The 27,691-nt window shown below is 55.8% G+C and overlaps 1 protein-coding gene and 1 long non-coding RNA gene across 3 annotated transcripts; one reads left to right on the top strand and one right to left on the bottom strand.

The window, feature by feature from the left end:
• Window positions 1-8,899: 8,899 nt before the first annotated feature.
• Window positions 8,900-15,291, top strand: LIF (LIF interleukin 6 family cytokine). 2 transcript variants are annotated; one of them, XM_050806844.1, is made up of 3 exons: window positions 8,900-9,082; window positions 10,813-10,991; window positions 11,662-15,291. In XM_050806844.1, the coding sequence occupies exons 1-3, from the start codon at window positions 9,064-9,066 to the stop codon at window positions 12,070-12,072; spliced, it is 609 nt and encodes a 202-aa protein (XP_050662801.1). In that variant the 5' UTR covers window positions 8,900-9,063; the 3' UTR covers window positions 12,073-15,291. The 2 variants fall into 2 exon arrangements, with proteins under 2 accessions (XP_050662801.1, XP_050662800.1); XM_050806843.1 differs by lacking the exon at window positions 8,900-9,082 and having other exon boundaries at window positions 10,432-10,991.
• Window positions 15,209-16,553, bottom strand: LOC126963998 (uncharacterized). The gene is made up of 3 exons (XR_007729279.1): window positions 16,477-16,553; window positions 15,930-16,060; window positions 15,209-15,800 (listed from the first exon to the last, which is right to left on the bottom strand). It is a non-coding gene; the product is annotated as an uncharacterized LOC126963998 (long non-coding RNA).
• Window positions 16,554-27,691: the final 11,138 nt, after the last annotated feature.

The following is a 27,691-nucleotide window of genomic DNA, read 5'->3' on the forward strand; positions in this document are numbered from 1 at the left end:
ATGGTGTGATCTCGGCTCACTGCAACCTCCGCCTCCTGGGTTCAAGCGATTCTCGTGCCTCAGCCTCCCGAGTAGCTGACATTACAGGCATGCGCCACCACGCCCAGCTAATTTTGTATTTTTAGTAGAGACGGGGTTTCTCCATGTTGGTCAGGCTGGTCTTGAGCTCCTGACCTCAGGTGATCTGCCCACCTCGGCTTCCCAAAGTGTTGGGATTACAGGCATGAGCCACCACGCCCGGCCCCAGAGAAGCTTTTCTAGACACTTTGGGACTCATGGACTTATCTAGAAAGGGACACTGAGACTCTGAGAGGCTTCCTTCTGGAATTCTCACAAGCAAATCAGGACTGAAACCCAGGGTTCCCAGCTCCCTGGGAGGTCACCAGTCCACATACTATTGGGAATGTGCCACTAATTTGCTGTGTGGCCTTGGAGAAGTGACTTCCCCTCTCTGGGCCCCATAGCTAAGATAATATCAACAACACAGCCTGGTGCAGTGGCTCACACCTGTAATCCCAGCACTTTGGGAGGCCGAGGCAGGAGGATTGCTTGAGCAGGTGTGATTGAGGCTGCAGTGAGCTATGGTGGCACTACTGCACTCCAGCCTGGGCAACAGAATGAGTCCCTGTCTCAAATAATAGCAATATCAATAACCAAGGTATGTCTTCCGTGCTGGCCAGCCTTTGTGGAGGGTATCGCTGACCTCACAGATTGACAACACTGTTCCCCCATTTGGTAGACGTTGGAACTGAGGCCTGAGCAATCAGGCCACCTGCCCAAGATTGCACAGTTTGTAAGTGGCCGAGGTGGGCCTGGACCTGGGGTCTGGCTGATTCCAGAGCCCACTTAGCCTCCTCCCCTCCACAGCGCAGCCTCATCTCTTCTCCAAGCTTTTCCTTTACCAAGTGGGGACGCTGAAGCCAGTAGGGGCCAAGACAGGCCCTAAGTCCTACACCCCCACCTGGCACGTGGGCCCCCTGAGGGTGGGGAGGCACAGGCCACTGTCCTCCCTCCGCAAGGGTCCCCTGCTGCCAGCCCTCTGGCTAGGGTGGACTTAGGAGAGACCTTGACAGCCGAGAGGTTCACAGAGAATCTGGCTCTTTGGACAGCCCACCATGAATGACACCAGGCCCAGGCGTTGGTCCCACCCAGAAAGGGAGGAGATGGAAACAGGGTCCAGGGGTGGGGTGGGGGCGGAGGCTCGGCTGGGCAGAAGATCAGAGCGGGATTGTGTCATGCAGTCCTGTGGCTTATCAGCCACCGGGAGGCCTGGTCCAGGCAGAAGGAGGGGCTCCCCAGGGAGTGACTCTGCGGGGACCCCCCTGGGCCTGGCTGCTCAGACCACACCTGCGCCTCCAGGGTCCTGTTTTAGGGAGGCTGGGGGTAGGGGGCTGGGGTGGAGACCTGGCTCCGTTACACACTGTGTGACCTGGCACAAATCATTCCACTCTGTGAGCCTCAGTTTCCAAGTCTGTCAAATGAGGATTAAAATGCCTCCCTCAGAGAATGGGGGTCAGGACTTGAGCCCATAGGGGCTTCTGGTGAGCACTTGGTAATGCTTGGTTTTGTGGGGAGGGGGTGGGAGAGAGGCTTATGAAAGCCTCGGGGGCCTGTGCCCCAGGAAGGGCACTACTCCGGGCTGGGAGGGTCCTGGAGGTCTAGGAGGACCCAAAGGTGCAGGAGGTGGGGGACAGGTATCACGCCCCAGTTGCAAGATACAGAGGCAGGCCTGGCCCCTCCAATCCCAGGTCCCACCAGCGGCTCCCCAACCTGGGGAGGGATGGGGATCCCTCCCCTCACCCCAGGAAGCTCACTCTTCCTTCTCTTCCCAGGGAAGAGGATAGTCCAACCTCAGCCAGGTCTCGCCCCTCCATCCTCCCCACCCAGTGGGATGGGACCACTTTATTCTTTCCATGTCATCACCGTCGCCAGACCGGAGGCTCCCATCACCCTCCCACCCACCATCCTCAGAACAATCCCTCAGGCTCCCCTGGGCGCTGGGACGGGTCAGGGTGGCCCCAGTGTGCTTGGCGGGGGGAGGGGAAGGAGAGAAGGCCAGGGCCACACCTCTGCACGGCCAGTTTCAGGCTGAATAGGTCCTTGGGCCACTTCCTGTTCTGTTTATGGCCTCCGAGTCCAGGAAATCATTGAGTGACACGTCCCTCCTTTACCCCCCAGCCCCGCAATTATTTAATAGGGGCCGCTGTGGTCTCTCTTTTGGAAAATCCAGCGGGAGAAGAAAGCTGTCAGCTCGCCTCTGACATCAGCTTTGTCCCTGTGCCAAGAGTCAGGGTGGCCAGGGCGGTGTGGGGAGGAGGGGCTGGGGCGGGGTAGGGAGGAAGCCAGCTGCTGGTGGCCCCTGTGACGTGAGGCTGCCACATGGTTCCCAGGGGCGGGGGTTGGAGGGCGAGGAGCAGCGATTGTTGGAGACACACGCCGGGGCACACGCAGGCCTGGAGGCTCAGAAATGCATGCGTGCACGCCCAGGGTTAGACCGCCTTGCTCACCTAGCCCTCGTGCCCAGGGATCCACAGTCCCACACAAACTCAGGCAGACACGAGGCCAGACACACAGTCGCACTGGCTTCATGCCCATGGGCACGTGTGCACACAAACACACACACAGACACACACAACCACACGGAGAACTCACAATAGCAGCCAGAGATGTGCACCATCTAGCTCTCAGTCACACAAAGCAAAAGGTACAAGCAGATCTACACACGTGAACACACTTGCACACACCACACACGCACACACGGTACCAGACACAGGCATGCACAGACACAGAGGCACTCACTACACACGCATGCTCAGGCAAATGCCCACTCAGACTCGGACAGACAGACAAACACACTCAGCCACGTCCCAGGGCCACAGGGAGCCCAAGTGTGCGCCCTCTACTGCAGGCTGGGGCTCTTGGCCTCGGGCTGCCCTGGGAAGGTGGCTGTGGCCACTTCCTCTTCCCGCACCCTGCGGTGAGGATGAAAGGCTCCCTGGTGGAGTAGGAAAGAAAGGCCTGTGACTGTCCTGGGCTCCACCCAGGTGGGATGGGGCAGGGCAGAGAGCCCAGGGGTCTGAGGCTGCGGAAGGGAGTGGACAGTGAGCGGCTGGGCTCTGGGAGGCCTTTGTCACGGCACAGGGTGCCACCAGGTCCCCCACGTTGAGCACCTGCTCAGCCCTGCCCCGTCCTACCCTGCGGCACCTCTGGCCCATTCCAGAGCTGGAAGGGAAGTCAGGAGCCCCGTGAGACACTGCTGAGTGACCTTGGGCAAGTCACTCCTCAGCCCCTCTGGGCCTGGCTTTCAACATCGATACCAGCGGCTTGCAAATGTTTTTGACTGCCACCCACAGTAAGAAATACATTGCACCTTGCAACCAGATGAGGATGCAGATACTGACACACACAGGCAACCGGAAAAAAAGTCTCATGCAGCGATCCTCGCCCTGGCTCTGGGCGATGCCAGGTGATTTCGCTATTCCATTTCCTTTTTGAAAGTGTTGGTGGCAACCCTCTAATTGAATCCATGGCCCACGAAGAGGCAGAGGCCCGCAGTGTGAAAACACAGCTCTCTCTACATCTGCCTGCAATGGTCTCAGGCTAGTTCGAGATTCAGGGAGAGCCTGGGGGAGGTAAAAGTGCTTGCAGAGTCTCAAAGGCCATGCTCACGAAATGCTGATGGCTGAGGTAGACAGCAACCCATTCTACAGAGCCCTGGGGGGGACCGGCCCCACGCAACGCCACAGCCAGGCCTCTGGCTGGCCCTGCCAATGATCAGGGGCTGCTGCTTCCCTTGCAATTTCTATCAGAAATGAAGAAAAAAAAAATGCAGTCACTCTGATTCATCTCCAGGGGGTTGATTCCTGACACAGTAGGTCGGGAAATGTCAGGGTGATGATGGGAGCAGTTGGCAGAAGGCCAGGGTGGCTTCTGGCTTCTCGTTGGCCCTGAGGGGATACTGCTGGTCGCTGCCAGAGACTGGATCCAGTAAGGGTGAGAAGGGGCAGGCGATAGGCCCAGCATCTGGACCTCAAGAGCCCCCAGAAGACAGCTGGGCTCTCCAGGGCCCAGAGATGGGGGGAGTACTGCTTATTTCCCCCACCGAGGCCCTGAGATGCTACTCACTCTCCTAAAACCCACACCAGACTCCATTAACTGAGAGGACCCAGGAGCCACCTCCTGCTCTGACTCTCAGACCCCACTGCGCTGACCACGGGACCCAGCCCTAACCCAAGCCCCTGACTCGGTCTGGGGTTTGAGCTCCTTCTTCGGCCATAGCCAGATCTTATTAGAATGGCTGCCACACGTTAGGCGTTTGTCCACATTTCCCAGGAAACATCCCGGTGATGGCCCCACAAGGCTGTTACAACAGCATCCTCATTTGCAGAGGGAAAACTGAGGCTGTGAGAGAGGAAGCGCGTTGCCCCGGGCCACATAGCTGGTGGTTGGGGCAGGAGGGATTTGAACCCACACCACTGGGGTGAGAACAGTAGAGGCACGGTCCGCTGGTGGCATTACACTGTCACTCCTCAAGCATTGAAGAGTGTGGTGCTCTTGCCTTTTTGGCCAGGATGCCCAATTGGCTGGGCTGTGCCAGGCATTCCTGAGTTTCCCCATCTCCTCTGGCCACCCCTCACCAGCCCTGGGCCTGGGACCCACCCTCTGGACCCCGGCTTCCTTCCTAGGCCCACCTGAGGACTCTGTTCATTTTCCAGGTACCAGGGCCAGAGGAGTTGGGGAAGGAAGGAGGGAGGACAGACTGGGCAGCCGGGGGTGCCCGGAGCGCTGTTTCTGGGTCACCGGTCTTGGGGAATTCCCCAGTGCCCGGAGAGCTGCTTACCTGGTGAGTAACCGCTGCTGGCTGCCCACACAGAATGCCTGACTGTGAGGGGACCTCCCGTCCCACCCCTGCCCATGCCACTGCCATGCTGCCCTCTCTCCTGAGAGCCCCGGGGTCCAGGAAAGAGACAGACAGGCAGGGGGCTGATCCCCACCCCCGCACTCCCCCCCACCCTGGGACTTTGCAGGGGGCGGCTGGTGATTCAAGCCCCTCAGAGCTGAGTTTGTCTCCTTCCTTCTCAGTTGGGGCCTGGGGGTGAATCAGCTTCTGGGGGCGGTAAGGCCAGGTCAGCTGCTGTCCTCAGATCAGGCTTGGGGTGGGGGTGGTGAGGGCCCAGGAGGGGGGCTCTGGGGGACTGAGCACACTGCCCTGCCAGCCCCCTTCCACAACCTGTCTGATCTTTCTGGGGCACCCTGGAAGCTGGAGGCTACGTGGGTATCTTGCCTCGATTTACCATCAGCAGAGGCTTGAGAGGTCTTGCTCCTGCCCAGCCTTCCCCACTCAGCACCCTGGCATGGACCCAAGATTCCCCATCTGTCAAATGGGGACAAGACCCCTTGCTTCACAGGGAGGTCAGCACAGTGGGTGGTGATATGCAGAGAGGCAGCTTGCTGGGTGCCCAGAACCATGCTGAGCCCTGAGCCCTCAGAGCAAACCCACAATGGCGGTACCATTATTCCCATTTTATAGCTGAAGAAACTGAGGCCAGGAGGTGGCAGTCCCTTCCCCAAAGTCACTCAGCTCATAACTGGCAGAGCCAAACCTCCAACCTGGTTCTGAATGAGACCAGAGTCCATTCTTCAAACACTCAGACCTCTTTGTCTCCTTTCCACAAGAGACTTGGCACTGACGGTTTTTGGAAACTGTAAAATGCTTTCTCAAAAAATACTTAACCTCTATTCATGTCAAGGTATAACCCTGAGCCAGGTGCTGTCAGGAGTACAAGGGAGTCTCAGACCCCATTGAGCTCTCAAGGGTTGAGGAATAAGACTCGCCCCCACTTGAAACAAGAGTGGGTAGGACAAGGCTGGTGTGAGCTGGTCGGGGCTGTGGGAGGCAGGGGAGGCTTCCTGGAGGAAGGTGGCCCGAGCACACCTGCCATGCCCTTCACTCTCTGGGAGCAAGAGGTGCTGCAGGGATTGCTGTGGCCTGCAAGACAGAAGCCCGGGTTCCAGACCTGGCTCTGTTATTAATTCTTTGTGTGAGCCACACATAGTATCTTCACCTCTCTGAGCCTCGGTTTCCCCATCTGAAAAATAAGCAGCTGTGACATTCCAGGAGAGAGTTGTGGATGGCAGGTAAAAATCAGCAGAAAACAAGCAGCTGGGTAGCTGAACGTGCTAGAGGGTGCACTCACTTCCTGGAGAGCCGTGATGAGTTGGATGGCACAGCCACCTGGAGACAGCACTCCTGGGTTCTGGCCTGGTAACTCCTGCCCAATGTCAGGGGATCCCATGTGGCTGGGACTGTCCCGCTCACCCTGAGACCGGTCATATCCCCAGCAAGCCCCATCTGCAGGAGCAGGACAGGCTGTGGATGAAGTCACAGCTGGAAGGGGCCAGGCTGGGGCTGCCACTCCAGGGTGGGGCCTGGGGTCGTGACCCTGGGAGCCGGCAGCCAAGAAGGGAGGGTGCCTTCCATGAGGGAGCTGGCTGGGGGCGGGGAACACACACACAGCATAGAGAGGGAGGGAAGAAAACAAACTCCCAGAGACCAAAGTGGGCCTGGAGCGTAGCCTGGGCGGCTGATTCCTGGGGGCCGCAGCCACGTTGCAGGCGGCACACGGACTTGCGGCTCCGAGACCCTGCCCAGCCTTCCCTCCAGAGGCCCAGAGCAGGTGGTGCCTGGACATGGACAGGAGGGGGAGGCTGGGCCTGGGGCACCGAGGGGCCCAGAGCACTTGGGGAGCACAAACCAAGTCAGGTACCGTGAGAGGAGGGGAAACTGAGGCACTGGAGGGGCCTCAGTCAGGGCTGGGGTTAAGTGGCCCTAGTGTCAGTGTCTTCTAGACCCTGTCCTCACTTCCTGTTTCCTGTGGGGTGGGGCTGAGATTAAACAGCGATCAGGGGTGGATTATAGGGCTGATGTGGGGTCTGGCTTGCCAGAAGGCATGCAAGACCTGGGGGTCCGCTTGGAAGGATGCAGGGGAGACACTGGGCAGCATGGTGGTGGATGTAGGGGTGGCTGCAAGAGAACTCTTGAGCCTAACGAGAGACTCAGGCCTGGCAACGGGCGTTTGATAGGTGGAGGCCACAGTGAGCCCCTGGTCACGTGGATTTGGGGTCCAGGTCAGGAAAGCCAGGCTGAGTTAGGTGACAGGGGTCTAGGTGATGTGAGATGGGACTGGGGACTGGTCCAGAGTTCACGTGCTCTGAGTGGTCAGGTCCTTGTGCAAGAGATGCTGGGGGAGGGGTAAGAAGAAGGGTTGAGTTGGGGTGTCCTGGGATGTGGGATTGCCTGAGCCAGGCCAGGGCAGGTGGGTCTCCTAGTAGTGTACGCTGACCCCAGAGCAAGTGTATAGGAGCAGTAAGTGCCAAGTGGAGCCCTCCATGGTCCCTTAAAGAAGAGACAAGGTGTGGGGTGGGAGGCAGGAAGGAGGAAGGAGAGCCAGTTCGGGAAGTGCCAGCTGGGATAGGCAGTTTTATCACCTCACATCTGAGGCCCTGCTGGGAGAGAATGGGGGGGCAAGAGCCTAGATAAAGCAGGGTGTGTGTGTGGTGGGGAATGGCAGCAGGCACCAGGGCTCGTCCTGGCACGATGAAGGAGGAACGCGTGGCTGGGCAGGTCCGGGATGTGGCAAGAGGCAGGAGCTGGGGGCATGGAGGATGGGCGAGGGGGCGGTGGGGACCCGGGCAAGGCTGCAGGAGCTCCCTGGCCTTGGAAAACCAACTTGCACACCTTGATCTCAGGTCAGGGTCGGGCGGAAGGGCTGGGAAGGGGCCCCAGGGGACTAAATCCTCTCCTGGTACTGGGGGGTCCCCTGGCAGCTTTAGAGATGGCATGGCCCCAGATGTATGGCATGCTGTCTGGCCAGCGCTCCCGCGTCTCATAGGGTGTATTTATTTTCACTTTTCTGTTGCCTTTCTTGGAGGTGTCCCTGTGCTCATTTTGCCCTGCTCCCCACTACTCCTTCCTGCCCTTCCTCATTCACGAATCGCCCGGCCTCAGAAGAGCCTCTAGAAGCACTTTTTGGGGACCTCCATCATTCTCTGAGGCTGAGCTCCAAGGGGCTTCCAAGGCAGGTCTGGAAGGGACCAGCCACTTCTGTTTCCCCAGCCATCAGTCAGCACCCTGAGGAGGAAACTGGGGTACGATTTTGCCAAGCCTCTCTCGGTCCCGCTTCAGAATGGAAATGCTGGACCACCTTCCCAGAAGCACCTTCCCAGAGTGTCCCGACAGAACTGAGTCACAGCCACCCCTACCCCCATGTCTTCCTAGCCCCTTCCCCAGCCTCACAGGTACAGTGGTCAGCAGGGCGAGTGCACTGGTGGTGTCTGGAGGCCTGACCCGCTGGGGCCCTGGGCAACGCGTTCCCCTCGGAGCCCCTTGGAGCCCAGTGGCAATGGGCAGATTGGAGGAGGCTACCTCTGGGGTGGCTTCTAGCGCCCATGTTCAGTTCCACTTTATGACCGTCTAAAGTCCACGCCGGCTCCGGCCCCTCCTCCTGGAGCCTCCTTCTCAGCCAAGCCCCAGCCCTCCTCCTCCCACTGCCCCCCTAAAGCCCCCCAACCAGGGGGCACAGAGGCCAGTCTCCATCTGCTAGTCCAGACTCGCTACCTCCCCAAACGCAGGTGAGTCAGGACCGTCTGGGGCGCCCACTGCTGGGACCCCTGCTGACTCGGCCAGGGGCCCCCTCCTGGCGATGCCCATCTTCAGACAACTCCTGGGACAAGCCAGGCAGGAAAACCGCAGGGCGTTTTGTCGAAGGCTTCATTATAATTTTATCAATCAAATTCTTAGAAGAGGGAAAAAGTCTGTTCTCCCCACCCTCCCCCCTCACTTGTTCCCCCCCCCCCTTCACTCTCACTTTCTTCCATTCATAATTTCCTATGATGCACCTCAAACAACTTCCTGGACTGGGGATCCCGGCTAAATATAGCTGTTTCTGTCTTACAACACAGGCTCCAGTATATAAATCAGGCAAATTCCCCATTTGAGCATGAACCTCTGAAAACTGCCGGCATCTGAGGTTTCCTCCAAGGCCCTCTGAAGTGCAGCCCATAATGAAGGTCTTGGCGGCAGGTAAATACACCCGCCCCGCGCCGGCTTCGCGTCCCCGCTGCGGGGCGCGGCGGCAACTTGGGGCGCTTGGTAGCGCGAACCGGACGCCCACCCGCCGCAGACACACGGACGCTTGGGGCGCCCGCGCAGCCACCGGAGGCGCGGGGTGGCGGCCCGGAGCGAGCGCGGGCACATGTCCCAAGCACCGCACGCCCCGCGGCTGGTTGGCGGCGAGGGAGGGGGCGCCGAGCCTTCCTCCTCCTCTTCCTCCCCCTCGCCTTCTCCTCCTCCTCCTCCTCGCTCCCAACACTCTGGCTGGCTGCTCTTCCCTCTGCGCTTTTTCGCAGATTCACTCTCCCTCTCTCTTTTTCTTTTCTTTCTTTCTTTCCGCTTTCTCCTTTCCAACCGCGGTCCCGGGCTGCTCCCAGGGAGGGGCGCGGGCGGCGAGCAGCTTGCAAACTCCGGCCTGGGACGGGAGCAGGTGCCGCCTCCATCTGCTGGTGTCTGGAAGCGTGTGGTCTGCGCTAGGTGAGATATAGGGGTGTGGCCCCCCTCCCGCAGCCACCCCGGGGCCTCAGCACTGCCTGGGGATGCTGGGACAAACAGGGGACCCAGGAGAAGTGAACTTGAGGCTACCCTCGTCCCCGCTGTCCCAGCATGGGGGATCCGGGGGAGGTCTCCAGCTTCACTCACCCGCTGACCCCGGCCCCCACCACCTTCAGATGCCCTTCTGCGGAGCCCTGGAAAGGCGTCTAAGGGGGCTTGGGGGAGTGGGGAGAACAGGCCCCCCTGGGGGAGGGGCAAGCCAGGACGTGTCGGGACAGCTCCCAGCTCTCCTGTCACCTTTCACTTTCCTTCCTCCCCGCCCACCCGACTGCCTATGACCTTTTGCCTTTTCTCTCTCCTGGTGCACCATTTCCTTTCCCTCCCTGAGCCGGTGTGTGTGTTAGGGGGGAGGGGAACCCCTGGGACAAGGGACAGCAGATGAATCGGGAGAAGGCATGGAGTCAGGGGCTGTCCAGAGCTGGGGGAACAAAGAGTTTTGAATGATGATTTGGGGATGGAGAGTGGGGACAGCCAGGCAGAAATGGGGTGAACTTGAGTGAGATGGGGGACACTAGGGAAGGAAGAGATAGAAGATGATGGGGACGGGGGCAGAATGGGGGGCAGTTGGCCAGGGAGCCAGAATCAAGTGGCAGGTTTGGGAGGGAGACGAGGATCAGCCGAGGACTCCTCCCCACTCCCCCATGCCCCGTGGTCCCCATGGGTGCCTGGCTTGGGAGATTTGGGCTGCAATGGACCAGTGAGTGGGAAGCGCTGCTGAGGAACCTGGGCCATCCTGGGAGGTGGGAAGCAGGGATCTCCTTTCTGGCGCCTGCTGGGCCTGGGGCCTGGTGCCTTCCTGCCAGAGGGCCAGGGGGCCTCAGGGCCTTTGCCTTCCTGAGGGAAAGGGTGGGACGGCTGGGAGTCCCTCCTGGACCCTGCACCCTTCTGGTGGAAATGGCTTGCATCTTGCCCTCGTCTTTCCGTCATCCCAGGGAGCAGGGAGAGTTAAGGTAGAGAGAGGGCAGCAGAGAAACACACGCAGTGACAGAGTGAAGACTAGGCCCCAGGAAGATAGCTGCAGGTGGTGAGGAGGAACCAGGGGTCCTCTCCCATGAGACCCTTGCCAGACCCCCATCCGGTGTGCCATGACCCCAGGCCACCCTTCCCTGCCTTTCTACTCATGGCTTCTTCCTGCCTGTCCCCAGGAGTTGTGCCCCTGCTGCTGGTTCTGCACTGGAAACATGGGGCAGGGAGCCCCCTCCCCATCACCCCTGTCAACGCCACCTGTGCCATACGCCACCCATGTCACAACAACCTCATGAACCAGATCAGGAGCCAACTGGCACAGCTCAATGGCAGTGCCAATGCCCTCTTTATTCTCTATGTAAGTTACCCCTGAGATACTGATGGCAGGGAGGGGGCTTGTAAATATCATTAGGGAGTGTCCTGATCTGGGTCGAGGGGACCTTTTGGGTCTGGAAGGAGAGAATGGCTTGATTAAACCACCCGCAGACTCCTGCCACTTCCTGCCCACGCTTCCCAGAGAAGCTTCCTCAGGGTGCCCAGTGAGCAAGGGGAGAGCTGGGTGCAAAGGTGGGGGCCTGGCACTTCTTGTCTTGTGATTGTCCTGCTGCAAGGAGGGAGGGATGGAGGGGAAATGCGTGTGAGGCACCAGGGATATGCGGTTGAGAGGCAGTGGGCTGTGGGTGCTGGGCGTGGAGGGGCGCCCTGGAACATCGTGAGTGCAGAGATGGAAGTACTTGTGTGTGGTGCCCCAGCTGGGGCTAGACACCGAGTTTTCCCTTCTGTCCCCTTAGGGTGGTGATGATGATGATGATGACTGCGTGCATGGCTTAGGCTTTGATCTTTAGCAAGGACACTCACACTACAATTACTTTTGGCTCTCATGACAATTCTAGATGCTTACAGGGCAAGGAGTTGGGTTCTCATGCGCTAGATGGGGAAACTGAGACTCAAGAGCTTGCCCAAAGGGTTGGCGGCAGGGCTGGGACACAGACCCCTGACTCCCACGTCACCTGCCCTCTGCCCCTCAGTACACAGCCCAGGGGGAGCCGTTCCCCAACAACCTGGACAAGCTGTGCGGCCCCAATGTGACGGACTTCCCGCCCTTCCACGCCAACGGCACGGAGAAGGCCAAACTGGTGGAGCTGTACCGCATAGTCGTGTACCTCGGCACCTCCCTGGGCAACATCACCCGGGACCAGAAGATCCTCAACCCCAGTGCCCTCAGCCTCCATAGCAAGCTCAACGCCACTGCTGACATCCTGCGAGGCCTCCTTAGCAACGTGCTGTGCCGCCTGTGCAGCAAGTACCACGTGGGCCATGTGGACGTGACCTATGGCCCTGACACCTCGGGTAAGGACGTTTTCCAGAAGAAGAAGCTGGGCTGTCAACTCCTGGGGAAGTATAAGGAGACCATCGCCGTGTTGGCCCAGGCCTTCTAGCAAGAGGTCTTGAAGCGTGCTGTGAACCAAAGGATCTCAGGAGTGAGGTCCAGATGTGGGGGCCTGTCCTAGAGTGGCTGGGGCCCAGGGCATGGCTAAACCCAAATGGGGGCTGCTGGCAGACCCCGAGGGTGCCTGGCCAGTCCACTCCCCTCTGGGCTGGGCTGTGATGAAGCTGAGCAGAGTGGAAACTTCCATAGGGAGGGAGCTAGAAGAAGGTGCCCCTTCCTCTGGGAGATTGTGGACTGGGGAGCGTGGGCTGGACTTCTGCCTCCACTTGTCCCTTTGGCTTCTTGCTCACTTTGTGCAGTGGGCAAACTACACAGTCATCTACAACAGCCCTGACCACAGCGAGACAGCAGGGCCCCGGGGAGTGGACCAGCCCCTGGTAAATGATCACCATCTGTGCCTTTGCTGCCCCTTAGGTTGGGACTCAGGTGGGCCAGAGGGGCTGGGGTCCCAAAGGACTCCTTGTCCCCTAGAAGTTTGATGAGTGGAAGATAGAGAGGGGCCTCTGGGATGGGAGGCTGTCTTCTTTTGAGGATGATCAGAGAACTTGGGCATAGGAACAGTCAGGCAGAAGTTTCCAGAAGGAGGTCACTTGGCATTCAGGCTCTTGGGGAGGCAAAGAAGCCACCTTCAGGCCTGGGAAGTAAGACGCTGGGAGGAGGAGAGGCCCCGAAAGCTTTGGTGGGTTCTTCCTTCTCTTCCTCGTGATCTTCCTTACAGCCTGGGATGGCCAGGGTCTGGTGGCTGAACCTGCAGCAGGGGTTTGTGGAGGTGGGTAGGGCAGGGGCAGGTTGCTAAGTCAGGTGCAGAGGTTCTGAAGGACCCAGGGTCTTCCTCTGGGTAAGAGTCTGTAAGGAGGGGCTAGGGTAGCTCAGAGTAGCAGCTCACATCTGAGGCCCTGGGAGGCCTTGTGAGGTCACACAGAGGTACTTGAGGGGGACCGGAGGCCTTCTCTGGTCCCCAGGGCAAAGGGATAGCAGAACTTGAGGTCAGGGTCTCAGGGAACCCTGAGCTTCAAGCGTGCTGTGCGTCTGACCCGGAATGATTTCTATTTATTATGATATCCTATTTATATTAACTTATTGGTGCTTTCAGTGGCAAAGTTAATTCCCCTTTCCCTGGTCCCTACTCAGCAAAATATGATGATGGTTCCCGACACAAGCGCCAGGGCCAGGGCTTAGCAGGGCCTGGTCTGAAAGTCGACAATGTTACAAGTGGAATAAGCCTTATAGGTGAAGCTCAGAGAAGGGTCGGATCTGAGAGAATGGGGAGGCCTGAGTGGGAGTGCGGGGCCTGGCTCCACCCCCATCCCCTACTGTGACTTGCTTTGGGGTCTCAGGGTCCAGGCTGCGGGGGCTGGGCCAGTTTGTGGAGAGGCCGGGTGCCTTTCTGTCTTGGTTCCAGGGGGCTGGTTCACACTGTTCTCGGGCGCCCCAGCGTTGTGTTGCGAGGAGCACTGCTCCTGGTTGAAATTGTGCCCCCTGGAGCAGTGGGCAAGACAGTCCTTGTGGCCCACCCTGTCCCTGTTTCTGTGTCCCCATGTTGCCTCTGAAATAGTGCCCTGGAACAATCCTGCCCCAGCACCCAGCGTGCTCCCACGCAGCAGGGAAGCTCCTCCGGTGGCCCGGACACCCATAGAGGGTGGGGGGGCCTGGCTGGGCCAGACCCCAGGAAGGTGGGGGAGACTGGGGGGATCAGCTGCCCACTGCTCCCAAGAGGAGGAGAGGGAGGCTGCAGACGCCTGGGACTCAGACCAGGAAGCTGTGGGCCCTCCTGCCCCACCCCCATCCCACTCCCACCCATGTCTGGGCTCCCAGGCAGGGAACCCGATCTCTTTCTTTGTGCTGGGGCCAGGCGAGTGGAGAAACGCCCTCCAGTCTGAGAGCAGGGGAGGGAGGGAGGCAGCCGAACCGGGGCAGCTGCTCAGAGCAGTGTTCTGGCTTCTTCTCAAACCCTGAGTGGGCTGCCGGCCTCCAAGTTCCTCTGACAAGATGATGGTACTAATTATGGTACTTTTCACTCACTTTGCACCTTTCCCTGTCGCTCTCTAAGCACTTTACCTGGATGGCGCATGGGCAGCGTGCAGGCAGGTCCTGAGGCCTGGGGTTGGGGTGGAGGGTGCGGCCGGGAGTTGTCCATCTGTCCGTCCCAACAGCAAGATGAGGATGTGGCTGTTGAGATTTTGGCCACACTCACCCTTGTCTAGGATGCAGGGGCCGCCTTCCCCTTCCTGCTCCATCTGGCTTAGCTTGGGGCAGGCTGCACTCCCCCAAGATGGACTTCAAGAAAGACAAATTTGCCTGGAAACCAGAGTTGCTGATTCCACCCAGTGCGCCCCGCTGACTCACCCATCACCTCATCTCCCTGTGGACTTGGGTGCTCTGTGCCGAGACCACCTGGCGGCCCTGGTGGCCCTGGCTCTGAGTCACTCTCCTGCCCAGCCTGGACTCGGACCCATGGTACCCATCCTCAGTGCTCCCTCCAGATCCCATCTGGCAGCTCGGCGTCCACTCTGCACAGCATCACTGAATCACGGAGCCTTTGCGTGAAACAGCTCTGCCGGACCAGGAGCTGAGTTCCTCTTCCCTTTTTATCTGCTGGTGCGGATCACACCTGGGCCTGGCCAGAGGAAGAGAGAGGGACAGTCATTTTGTAGTTTACCAAGAGAGACGTCTCCAGCTCTGGGTCCTTATTTATTATTTAAACATTTTTTTAAAAAGCACTGCTAGTTTACTTGTCTCTCCTCCCCATCGTCCCCATCGTCCTCCTTGTCCCTGACTTGCAGCACTTCCACCCTGACCCAGCCAGTCCAGCTCTGCCTTGACGGCTCTCCAGAGTAGACATAGTGTGTGGGGTTGGAGCTCTGGCACCCGGGGAGGTAGCGTTTCCCTGCAGATGGTACAGATGTTCCTGCCTTAGAATCATCTCTAGTTCCTCACCCCAATCCCGGCATCCAGCCTTCAGTCTCGCCCACGTGCTAGCTCCGTGGGCCCACCGTGCGGCCTTAGAGGTTTCCCTCCTTCCTTTCCACTGTAAAGCACTTGGCCTTGGGTGACAAATTCCTCTTTGATGAATGTACCCTGTGGGGATGTTTCATACTGACAGATTATTTTTATTTATTCAATGTCATATTTAAAATATTTATTTTTTATACCAAATGAATACTTTTTTTTAAGAAAAAAAGATAAATGAATAAAGAATCTACTCTTGGTTAGCTCTCCGGAGTGTACTGATGTGGGGAGATGGGCTGGAAGGGTTGGGACTATCACTGTCCTGGGCACCAGCCAAGTGGGACTCAGCGAAGGGCAGAGGAGGGTGGGGGAGGGGCACTCGGCATGGGTGGGGGCAGTTAGGTGGTATTTTGGCCAAGGCAGAACAAGGTGGGTGGTGTCTAGATCATGGGGGGCCCCCAAGGAAAGAGATAGATTGTTCCGAGGTAAAGGGGGTGCCGGCCGCAATGGGTCACTCCTGTAATCCCAGTACTTTGGGAGTCTGAGGCAGGTGGATCGTTTGAGCCCAGGAGTTCGAGATCAGCCTGGCCAACATGGTGAAACCCTGTCTACAAAATATACAAACATTAGCCAGATGCTGTGGTGTGCGTCTGTGGTCCCAGCTACTCGGGGTGCTGAGGTGGGAGGATCCCTTGATCCCAGGAGGTTGAGGCTGCAATGAGCCATGATTGCGCCACCGCACTGCAGCCTGGGTGACAGAGGAAGACCCTGTCTCAAAAAAAAAAAAAAAAAAAGAAGAAGAAGAAGTAAAGGGGGTGCCGTGTGATATCTCAGCTCGTTCCCCCCAACTCCTCGCTTAATCTCATGGGATCCCCAGGAGTTGCCGTCCCCACATACCAGAGGAGGAAATCGAGGCTCAGAGCCATGAAACCACGTGCCCAGGGGCACCCGAAGTGTTTAGGGCCAGTTAGGGCCACTCCTTCACCTCCAGATCGCATGATTTTTCCCCTACATGAGACTTCAAGGACCTGGAAGATACCAGCTGCCAAAGTCTCTGTTGCCCAGGAATGACCCGTTGACCATTCAGAGGGACATAACAGGACAACTCGAATGGCCCCAGAGCGGGAGGAGACAGGTGGTCCTACTCAGAATCACACGGGACACTGGGGCCAGAACCAAGGAAGACTCTGCCCGCCCTGATTCTGTCCCTCTTCCCGCTGCCCATTTGGGAACCGAATCCCCTTCCACTGCAACCTTCTTCCCAGGCCTCTGCAATCCCTTCCCCGGGGGAATTCAAGGTCAGAACTGGGAAGCCACAGACACTGAGACTCTGGAGCGGCCCCAAATGTCTCCCTGCTCTTTGCTCTGGGGTTTGGGTCTGGGGCTCCCCCCTGAGCCGAGATTTATTTCGGGGGTCTGGGCGATGTTTCTGAGAGTCACCTACTTGCTTGAATATTTATAAGTGCCAGCTCCTGTGCCGGGTTGCAATACCTTCTAAAAGCTCACAGGCTGGGAGGGACAAATGAGGATGTATGTGATGGATGAGGCACATAGAGGGCGGTGAGGCCACGCTGGGGAGAGCCTCGCTCTGGGAGGCAGCAGGGGGCTCGGGCTATGGTCCCCTCTGCTCTCTGTGCTGTGAAGGGACTGCATTCAACAACATGGCGCAACCTTCACCTCACCTGGAAGCTGATTAGCAGTGCGGAATCTTGGCCTCACCCCCAGACCTGCAGAATCAGAATGTGCACATCAACAAGATCCCAGGAGACTCGTGTGCACATTAAAGTCGGAGAAAGGCCACCCTGTGCTTTCATCTCTCATTCCTCAGGAGTCCCCCACGCCAAGTGCAAATGGCCAAGGGCCGGGAAGGCAGCAGCTTGGGAGGGAGAGGCCAGCAGGCCCACAGCTGTTTCTGAGTCTTCCCCTGAAGTCTCCCGCCCAGTCTCCGGGAGGCTGGCTCAGGCCCTGGGCCACACCCCGCAACATCCTCCCCCGCCGCCCAGGGGTGGAAACACCCCTCCCGTCTGCTCAGGGAGACAAGGTTGAAGATTTTCAAAAGCAACCTTTACTAGGAAACTAGAGGAAAACAAAACCAATGGCAAAGCACAGAAAGGTGGAGAATGACAGCAATGCCCTGGGTGGCTGGCTGCGGGGGCCAGGGCCTGGGGGTACTCCCTGCCTCTCTCAGCCTGGGAGAGGGCCCTGCCCTGGCCAAATAGAACAAAGGACTGTTAATTGGTTATTGGGTCACCCTCCAAAAGAGAGGCAAAAACAATCACTTTGTGGGAAAAAGTGGGAGAAGGGAGGTGTTTGCTTTGCTGGGAAGGCCCTGCCCCTGAGGCCAGCTGGGATCCTGGGCCTGGTGCTCCCCAATGCAGTCCTGTGACCCTTTTAGTGAGCTTAGCTGTCTTATCTTGAAAATTGCAAGAATCATCAGTGACGAATGCCATCTTATCTACTTCGCAAGGTTGTCCGAAGGAATTACAAGTAGGGAAATAGAAATGCCTCGTGAATTCTGCTCCTTCAAGGGTGGAAATGGTCCAAGCAGAATGCGTCTCAGACACCTGGTGCCCTCGTTGCAGGGGAAGGGGCCACTCTCTCCCAGTGAATGTGGGAAGGAGGATTCTGACAGCCCTGAGTTCAAGGTCGGGGCCAGGTGGATGGGGAGGGGCCGAGCCTGGCAGACAAATGTCCTAGTAGCTGTCTGATCCCCTCATGGTAACTTGAGTCTCGGGCCCAGAGGATGCTTTGAGAGAGAGGCCCCTTGACCCCAGGCATGTGGTAGAGCCAGCGGGGCAGCCCTCTTGCCCAGCCGGCTCTCAGAAGTTCAACAGGACATGGCACCACCCTTCCTCCAATCCCAAGAGCACAACTGCCAACAGCTACCCACAGGATACATAAGCCCATGGGCTCTATGAGGCCCTACATCTTACAGTTCACAAAGCATCTTCTCACCCATCACGAGATCCTCCCAACCACTCAGTGAGGCTGTGGCTGGGTGACTCCCTCTATTTCACATAAGGAAACTGAGGCCCAGGGAGGCAGAGGGTTCCCTGACATCACTCAGCTTGTGAGAGATGCTGTTGATGTTTTCTCATCTTTATGGTCAATACCATCCACTCACCTGGTCAAGACTGGCAAGGCCTTCTGTGCACCAGGCATTAGATCTATAGGAGCTCAAGGGTTACTAGCAGAAGAAAGAGAGTCTCCCGGGTAACCTCTATTCGAAAGTCAAAGACAATGCAGGATGGGAATTCATTTATTTTGCTAAACAATCACATTTTCAACAATAAATATTAACATCATAATGGAACCACGATGTATTTATTTCCCTATTTACAGTCCTCTTTATTCCAAACAGCATGTAAAGCAGCTTATAGCAGAAGGTATCTAATGAAAATGCTGATAAAATAGAGAATCAGGATGAGCAAGGATATAAACAGAGTGAGAAAACTAAGACCACAGAAAGAAAGAAAATAAATGTTCCAGATCACAAGGGGCCACATAATTGCCATGGCTGAGCTTCAAAGTTGGCTCTGAGATTCCTGGCAGCCGAAAGAAAAATGGAAATGTGATCTTGTTATGTGATTCTCATAATCAAAAAAGAGGAGTCTCAGGGAAAGCAGAGCCTGTCCTGGGACTGGTTTCGAAAGGGAATTTCTCCCTAGAGACTCCTGGGGGGACAGGGGTGATGTGATGCCCTCTCCTCCAGCCACAGCCTTCTGCACAGGCATGTGGATTTTTGGAGGGCTGTTTCTGCAGCCATCTTTGCCAAAGCTGGTGCCCGACATCCAATGAAGCTTGCTATGATTTGAATGTGTCCAGCAAATTTCATGTGTTGGAAACCTAATCCCCAAATCCATGTGTTGATTGGTGGTGGATCCTTTGGGAGGTAATTGGGATTAGGTAAGATCGTCAGTGGGGGGCCCTCATCATGGGGACTGGTGGCTAGAAGAAGAGGAAGAAAGGCCTGACCTAATGTACACACCAGCTCTCACCATGTGACGTCTTCTGCCACGTCATGACACAGCAAAAAGTTCCTCACCAGATGCTGGTGCCATGTTTTTGCACTTCCCAGCCTCCAGAACCATGAGTGAAATAAACTTCTTTTCTTTAAATTATCCAGTCTGTGATATTCTGTTACAGCAACTGAAATGGACTAAGACACAGTCCAATGAAAGGGGTCCTACAAGGGCCAGGAGGATACAGGCACAAACTGGGGCTTTAGCCTGACAAAGGGTGGACTTTTGAAGGTGGAACAGGGACTGAGTATGCCTCAGAAGCTTCTGCCTTGACTCCAGTAGTTTAAAGCACTTTTTATTGATGAAGGACTTCCTCCCTCTGGGAAGAGTCTGCGAATGCCATGAGGCAGGGGCAGGAAGGAAGGCAACATGACTGGGGCAGGAAATTGGGGATCAGTTGCCTTAAGTCTGCTTCATTACAAGGCCACTTGGGTCCTCTGGGACCCAGGCAAAAGTCTTTTCCTGGTCATTGGCTTTGGCATCCAGGACATTTCTCAAGCTTCCTCCTGCCCTAGCAGAGGCCTCAGCTTGAATCTGTCCCTTTGACTTGGGGAAGCACCACCCTGCTTTGGAAGCCAAAAATTTCAATTATGAGGACGTGGTCAAGCCCTGCCCACTCCAGCCAAGAGTCAATGACTGGGGGAGAGGGGAGGGGATGTGAAGAGAGAGTGTCTGGAGCTAGGGGGTGGGTGAGATGCAGAGAGAGAGCCATAGCCGCAGACACAGACAAGCAATGGGATCAGGGGCCCAGCAGGGGTTAAACCGAGCAGAAAACCACCAGCGAGAGGAAAATATGTGCGAAGCATTTTTGTAATTCCTAGCGGATCGGTCCAGCTCCTGCTCAGACAGTCAATGAATCAAAGCCGGGATGGGCCCTACCTGTCAGCGGGCTCTTTCCTGGCCCACTCACTCAGGCCCCACCTCCCAGCGAGCCAGCTGGCACACTCCCATTTCCCTGAAGGACCGTTCTTTGCAGATAGATGAGAAGCGTGCCATAGGCAAGGCCCAGGCACCGGAGGCCTGTGGGTCCAGAACTCTCAGCCTCCTCCCCTCCCTGCTTTCCCTGCCCTGTCTCAGACAGGAGCCTCACCTGCACCTCCCACTGTAGGGGGTTGAATAAGCCCCCCAGAAAAGATATAGCTGAGTCCTAATCCCCAGAATGTGACCTTATTTGGAAAAAGAATCTTTGCAGATGTAATTCAGTTAAGGATCTTGAAGTGAGATCATCCTGGATTTCTGGGTGAGCCCTAAATGCAAGACAAGTGTCATAAGAGACACAGAAAGGAGAGAAGAGGAGGTCATGTGAAGACAGAGGCTGAGATTGGAGTGATCGGCAGCAAGTCAAGGAACGCTTAGGGCCACCGAAAGCTGGAAGAGACAGGGAAGGCTCCTCCCTCAGAGCCTTGGAGGGAGCACGGCCCTACTGACCCTTTGATTTCTGACTTCTGGCCTCCAGAACAGTGAGAGAATAAACGTCTATTGTTTAAAGCCACTCAGTTTGTGGTAATGTGTTAGGCAGCCTTGGGACACAAACGCACCCATATCTTTCCAAGACCTATATGCCACCTGCACCAAATGTGTCCAAATCAGCCTCCATGTGGCTCGGGCTATTCCCTCCTCTGTGTCCTGGACTCGGCCTGCGCTGCTGCAACAGCCTTCAGACCCATCCCCCTGCCTCCAGTGTGACCGAACTATCTCCTCACTTCAAAAGCCTTTAAAATGCCTGCTCAAGCTGCTGACTGGGTAAGGCCAACTCCTTGTGGACCTAGTTCCCAGCTTCAAGGCTAACTTCACGTGTGCACAGCCTGGGCAGCTGCCCAGGGCCCTCATGCAGGAATTCTTAATGGTTTTTCAACAAGGGGCCTGACATTTCCATTTTACAAAGCATGTAGCTTGTTCTGTCCAACGGAACCTCTGGGCTCACCTCCCTCACCACCGCTTCCCTTAGGCCATAGTGGTGGCTTGGAGGTCTGTTAAATGCCACAGAACCTTTGTTTAGACTGCCCTTTCTCCTTTGCTATGTAGAAAATTCTGATCCTTCAAGGGCCTGTTCAAATGTCACCTCATCCATCAAGTGCTCTTTGCCTCTTTCAGGTTTGACTGTCCTGAGTCCATCTGAACTCTAATTGTAGGTTTTTTTTTTCTTTTCTTTTTTTTTTGGAGACAGGGTCTCACTGTGTCGCCCAGGCTGGAGTGCAATGGCGTGATCTCGGCTCACTGCAACCTCTACCTCCTGGGTTCAAGTGATTCTCCTCCCTCAGCCTCCCAAGTAGCTGGGACTACAGGCATGCACCACCACCCCTGGCTAATTTTGTATTTTTAGTAAAGAGGGGGTTTTGCCATGTTGGCTAGGCTGGTCTCAAACTCTTGACCTCAAGTGATCCACCTGCCCCGGCCTCCGAAAGTGCTGGGATTACAGGCGTGAGCCACTTTACCCGGCTAATTGCAGGTTTCTACTGGGCTCTAGAATTCACCAGACTCTTCCTTTATAGGATCATGTTTCACAAGGACCTACTGTTTATTGGCCCCTACTATGCACAGAACACATGATATATACTTTATGTAGGTAATAGCAATAACAGCTTCCATTTATTAAATGCCCATGCCAGGCTACACTAGGTAAAATGAATGGAGCACAGGACAGTTGTGTCTATACCTCTGGGAGCTTAGAGATGCAGCACATTTTTTGTTTTCTGTTATTTTAGAGACTGGGCCTTGCTCTGTCATCCAGGCTGGAGTACAGTGACACAATTATAGCTCACTGCAGCCTTGAACTCCTGAGCTCAGGTGATCTTCCCACCTCAGCCTTCCTAGTACCTAGGACTATAGGTGCACACCACTGAGCCTGGCTAACTTATTTTTTGTAGAGATGGGGTCTCACTATGTTGCCCAGGCTGCTCTCAAATTCCTGGCCTCAAGTGATCCTCCCAACTTGACTTCCCAAAGTGCTGGGTAACAGGCACGAGCCACCATGCCTGCCAAAATATGGAATCTTGGCCCAACTTCACACTGCTGGTTTGGAATCTGCATTTCACTGTGATTCTCAGGACATTGTTCATTTCGTCAGACGAGAGCTGGTGTGCAGTACCCAGCACAGGGCCAGGGCTCTGACACACTTGGATTTGAATTCTGGCTTTATCTTTTCCAGCTGTGGGAGCTTAGGCAAGTTTCTGAAATTCTCTGTGCCTCAGTTTCCTCATCTGTCACATGATAGCCATTGTAAGAAGCAGATGTGATGATGCCCGCCAGGCTGGGTAAGCAGACTGGGCAGTGAATGAATGTCAGTGACCAGTCTGCCTCCTCCTACGCTGCTCCCAGGGCTGTCCATTCTTGATCATCTCTAAAACTCTCCTAAGCCCTTCAGCATGGAGTAAGGGGAATCCTAGATCTCTTGGAGGCTGTAGAGAAAGTACAGAGATGTGTGGGGGTCTTTCTGTCTCCCCCACCCCAGCCCCCAGAGTCCCCCACTCAGTTCAGCCTGCCACATTCTCTGCTTGCCTCTCCTCCCCCATTTCCCCCACAGGAGGTCCAGCTTCCCAGCAGCAGGGAACCCCCAAGGGAGGCGCTGAAGGAGGGGGAGCCAGGCGTGAGGTCAGCCCCACGTCAGCCCCTCTCCCTTTCCCCACCGTGGTTGGGAAGAGGCCGCTGAGCGGGTGCCAGCCATGGGGGAGGTCTGTCCCTTGCTCCCGGGCCAGACCACAGGCAGCCATGTTGGGCTTCAGCCAGGCGGGGGGAGGTGTATTCAGCCCCCAAGCTCCTCTCTGTCTGGCCCTCGGGACCCCTCCCCGACCCCAGATCCAAGCAGCCGCCAAGGGCTCTTCCAAGCAGGTGAGGTCATTGTCTCCACCAGACCAGCCTGACGCAAGGAAGTCAGCCACCCACGTGGCAGGATTCATGCACCCCAAGTCCTTTCTCCAAACCACCTCCCCTGCTGGCAACTCTGGGGCCCCCGCTTGGTTCCCTCCAAGGGGTCTTCAGGAATTGGCCCCAAGCACCTGCTGGGGGGAAACACAGCTGAGCGGGGGAAGAAAGAAACATGGAAAAGACAGATTCCAGGACCACCCTCCATAGTCCACTTGGGTCCATGAAAAGAACAAGCTCCTGGGGTGACCCGGTGCACAGGCAGGTTCGGGGACCTCCGACTTCGAGCATCGTTTGCTGTCTACGGAACAGCAGGCTGCAGCAGCTGGTGTTCATCCTGTGCTCACAGAGATTTTTATCACTGCTTGGCTGAGACTAACCCTTCCTTCTGCTTTTTAGGGTTTCCCGATAATGCCTGGTACCATTTTGGGTGCCCAGAATGTCTTTGCTAAAGGCCTGGGGAGGTTCATGGCCTCCAGAGCAGAGGATGAGTGCAGGTTCCCTGGTGAGCCCTTAAGGATGTTCAAACCTCAGGGAGTCAAAATCACCAGTTCTCGGTCAGAGGCAATCTTGCTTCCAGCAGACATTTTGCGATGCCCCGAGACAGTTTTGGTTGTCTTGCATAACCGGTGAGGTGCTGCTGGCATCTAGAGAGTGGAGGCCAGGGGTGCGGCTAAACATGCCTCAATGCACAGGACAGCCCCCTCCACCGCCAAGAATCATTTTGCCCAAAATGTCAGCTGTGCGGAGGCTGAGAAGCTCTGGTCAAAGGAATCCATCAATTAACCTACCACCTCTCAGCATCTCAGCTGCTCTCCGATTATGGTGATAAAGAAGACAGCCGGGCATAGTGGCTCACACCTGTAATCCCAGCACTTTGGGAGCCAAGGCGGGCTGATCACAAGGCCAAGAGATAGAGACCATCCTGGCCAACATGGTGAAATCCCATCTCTACTAAAAATATAAAAATTAGCTGGGTGTGGTGACACGCGCCTGTAATCCCAGCTACTCAGGAGGCTGAGACAGGAGAATTGCTTGAACCCGGGAGGCGGGGGTTGCAGTGAGCTGAGATCACATCACTGCACTCCAGCTTGGTGACACAGCGAGACTGTCTCAAAAAAAAAAAGAAGAAGAAGACAAGAACAAGAGCCAGTTCCCTTGAAACGGACTGTGGGGCTCCTTGGCCTCCGATCCCTGTTTGTATGCATATATGCTTGCAAACACACTTATGCACACTCACGTGACAGCCCAAGAGGCCAATGACAACTGCAAGTTCATACACAGAAGCTTTAGGCAGCCCCTGGATAGCTCAGTGGGTAGGAAGCTAGGAGGACTTTCCTCCTGGTCTCAGGCAGCCTCCCGCTTGCTGTGCTCTCTGGACATATCCCTTCACCTCTCTGAGACTTGGTTTTCATGAAGTGAGGCTGGTGTAAGAGGATGCAGGCTTTAGAGCCAGACTGCCCTGGGTGTGGGTCCTGGTTCTGTCCCTGACCGGCTATGGGAACCAGGACTCCTGACTTTTCTTCTCTGAGTTCCCATTTCCTCACATGCAAAGTGCAGACCCTGTGTCTCATCTCGCAGGGCTGCTGGGAAGACAGATGGGCTAATACAAGGAAGGCGCCCAGCCCAGTGTTCCCGTACTATAGAGCATTCCATAATGGCAGCTTTCTTTCCTATTACTGCGAGGTTCACACCAATCCAGTTATGCCCAGGGATTTGCACATCGCTACCCACCAGGCTCGGGTTGCAGATAAAATACAGGACACTAAAGTTCAAATTTAACTCGATGTCCTGAATTTTGATTTGCTAAATCCATCCAGCTGCCTGTTTTTGTAAACAAAGCTTTATTGGAACACAGCCACGCCCATTCATTTACATATTGTCTCAGTTATTTTTTTGTGTGTATTATAATAGAATCAAGTAGTCATGACAGAGACCTTGATGGTCCATGAAGGCTAAAATAGTTAGTACCTGAGCCTTTACAGACAAAGGTTGCTGAGCCCTGGTCTATGTCTGGAAATAATTGCCTGAGCGTGGTGGGGTGTGTGTCTGGGTCTCATGGAGTAAGTGTCCCCTCTTTTGGGTTGTGGGTAGAGGAGAGGTGTGCAGAGGAAGGTGGGCACTCTGAGTCACCTTAGGAACACAGCCTGCAAGTGACTTGGCCTGGGGGTCCAGGGGTCTGTGTTCTTTCTTTTTTTTTCCTTTTTTTTTGAGATTGGGTCTTGCTCTGTTGCCCAGGCTGAAGTGCAGTGGCACCATCACAGCTTACTGTAGCCTAGACCTCCTGGGCTCAAGCAATCCTCCAGGGCCTGGGTTCTTGAGCTAATCCTTTGCTGACTTTCAAACAACTCCGACAGTCTTTTCCGCAGTTCTTTTTTTTTTTTTTTTTCTTTTTGAGATGGTATCTTGCTCTCTCGCCCAAGTGCAGCCGTGCGATCTTGGCTCTCGGCAACCTCTGCCTCCTGGGTTCAAGCGATCCTCGTGCCTCAGCCTCCTAAGTAGCTGGGATTACAGGTGCCTGCCACCATGCCTGATTATTATTATTATTATTATTGTATTTTTAGTATTTTAGCAGACATGGGGTTTCACCATGTTGGCCAGGCTGGTCTCAAACTCCTGGCCTCCAGTGATCTGCCCACCTTGGCCTCCCAAAGTGCTGGGGTTACAGGTGTAAGCCACCACACCCAGCCTTTTCCCCACTTCTTTCTTCCTTTTTTTGTTCGACAAATTATATTTATTTATATATATATTTTTTTTCTTTTTTTTTTTTTCTGAGACGGAGTCTCATTCTGTCACCAGGCTTGGAGTGCAGTGGCATGATCTTGGCTCACTGCAACCTCTGCCTCCTGGGTTCAAGTGATTCTCCTGCCTCTCACTCCCAAGTAGCTGGGACTACAGGTGCCGGCCACCACACCAGCTAATTTTTATATTTTTAGTAAAGACAGGGTTTCACCATGTTGGCTGGGATGGTCTCGATTTCTTGACCTCGTGATCCGCTCACCTCGGCCTCCCAAAGTGCTGGGATTACAGGCCACCACATCCGGCCTGTTCCACAAATATGTACGAACCGCCTACTATGTTCTAGATGACGGCTGGATGCAGGTCTCAGTCCTTATGTACACAGGGTGGTATCAGCGGGTGACAGAATGCCCTGGAAGAGGACGCTATCACAGAGCCTGGGGAGGGGCTGATTTAGATGGGTGGGCGGGAAAGTGACATTTGAGCAGAGACTTGATGGAGGAGCCTCAGTTTCCCCATCTGCTGCTGCCTCCTCGGGGCTTCCAGGGCTGTATGGCAGGAACAGGTTGGCTCTGGCCAAGAGACTGCGTTTCTCCCAAACACTTTAGAGTAAGACCCTTTGGAGAGGTGCCTCCCATGTCACCGTCTGGTCCTCGGAGGGGCTGCCACCTGGTGGGGAAGAGGGTGGGACCATGGGAGGTAAGGAGTGAGGAAAGGGGCAGGGAGGAAAGGACCAGCCCTGACCATGGTCAGCAGCGCCCTCCCTTCCTTCCTGTGTTCCCAGAAGGGGCATCCTGTCCCGAACCCACAGCTGGCCAGGCGGACCTGACCCCAGCTGGAGGGCTGTGCTGTGTGGGCTTCCTGCAGGGTGTAGCTCGGACCCCCTGGACGGCCAGTTGCCCTTGGCAAAATGGGCCAGAGGCTCGCTCCCAGCCTTAGGGAACGGCCTTGGCGGGCCCCTCCAAGCCCCTGACCCGGGTGCCCTTGGAGGTAAGTGACGGCCCAGGCCTGTGTGGTGGAGGGTGGTGGGGTGACAGCGGTCAATGCATGCCCCCCAAAACCCCCCGACTGCCGGGCAGCATCATTTCCTGCTCCACATTCTCTCTTCTGCATAGGAGTTCTCTGGTTCTCTGTAGATGAGTCTCTTCATCGACAGCAATTTTCTGCTGGACTAATCTGGTGAACAAATTGCCAACAATGATGGCATGAGGCCCTGTCAGGGGTGCCGGTGGCTCCATGGAAACACCACTAGGTCACACATTTACATTTTAATTGGGGCCTTCAGTGCCCTATGGCAAACGAGTGACTAATGGTGGAATTTTAGGCACCGGGGAACATGGGGAGTAAGGCACCTTGAAATACAGCACATACTTAAAAAATCATCCCTTACAGGTGAATAGGGCTTTGGCGTTTACTAACATAAAACTCATCTCATCTCATTGGCATTCATTGACTTAATTCCATAATAGCTCTACTGGAGAGGCAGTTCTGTTTTTTTTGTTTTGTTTTGTTTCGTTTTGTTTTTTTTGAGCAGGATTTCACTCTGATGCCCAGGCTGGAGTACAGTGGCGCCATCACAGCTCACTGCAGTCTCTCTCTCTCTCTTTTTTTTTTTTTTTTGAGATGGATTCTCGCTCCTGTCACCCAGGCTGGAGTGCAGTGGCTCGATTTTGACTCACTGCAACCTCCACCTCCCAGGTTCAAGCAGTTCTCTTGCCTCAGCCTCCCAAGTAGCTGGGATTACAGGCATGTGTCACCACACCCAGCTAATGTTATATTTTTAGTAGAGACGAGGTTTCACCATGTTGGCCAGGCTGGTCTCAAACTCTTGACCTCAAGTGATTTGCCCACCTCGCCCCCGCAAAAAGGCTGAGATTACAGGCGTGAGCCACCACACCCAGTCACAACTCACTGCAATCTTGATCTTCCAGGCTCAAGCAATCCTCCTGCCTTAGCCTCCCCAGTAGCTGAGATCACAGGTGGTTACCACACAGCTATTTTTTTTTTAATTTGTAGAGATGGGGGTCTCACTATGTT

This window comes from Macaca thibetana, chromosome 10 (genome assembly GCF_024542745.1).
Source record: "Macaca thibetana thibetana isolate TM-01 chromosome 10, ASM2454274v1, whole genome shotgun sequence".
Classification (NCBI taxonomy): Eukaryota; Metazoa; Chordata; class Mammalia; order Primates; family Cercopithecidae; genus Macaca; species Macaca thibetana.

Coding starts and splice junctions, on each gene's coding strand:
- LIF (XM_050806843.1), top strand. CDS start 10,719: ATGAGACCCTTGCCAGACCCCCATCCGGTGTGCCATGACCCCAGGCCA. Junction 10,992..11,661: donor ATGCCCTCTTTATTCTCTAT/GTAAGTTACCCC, acceptor TCTGCCCCTCAG/TACACAGCCCAGGGGGAGCC.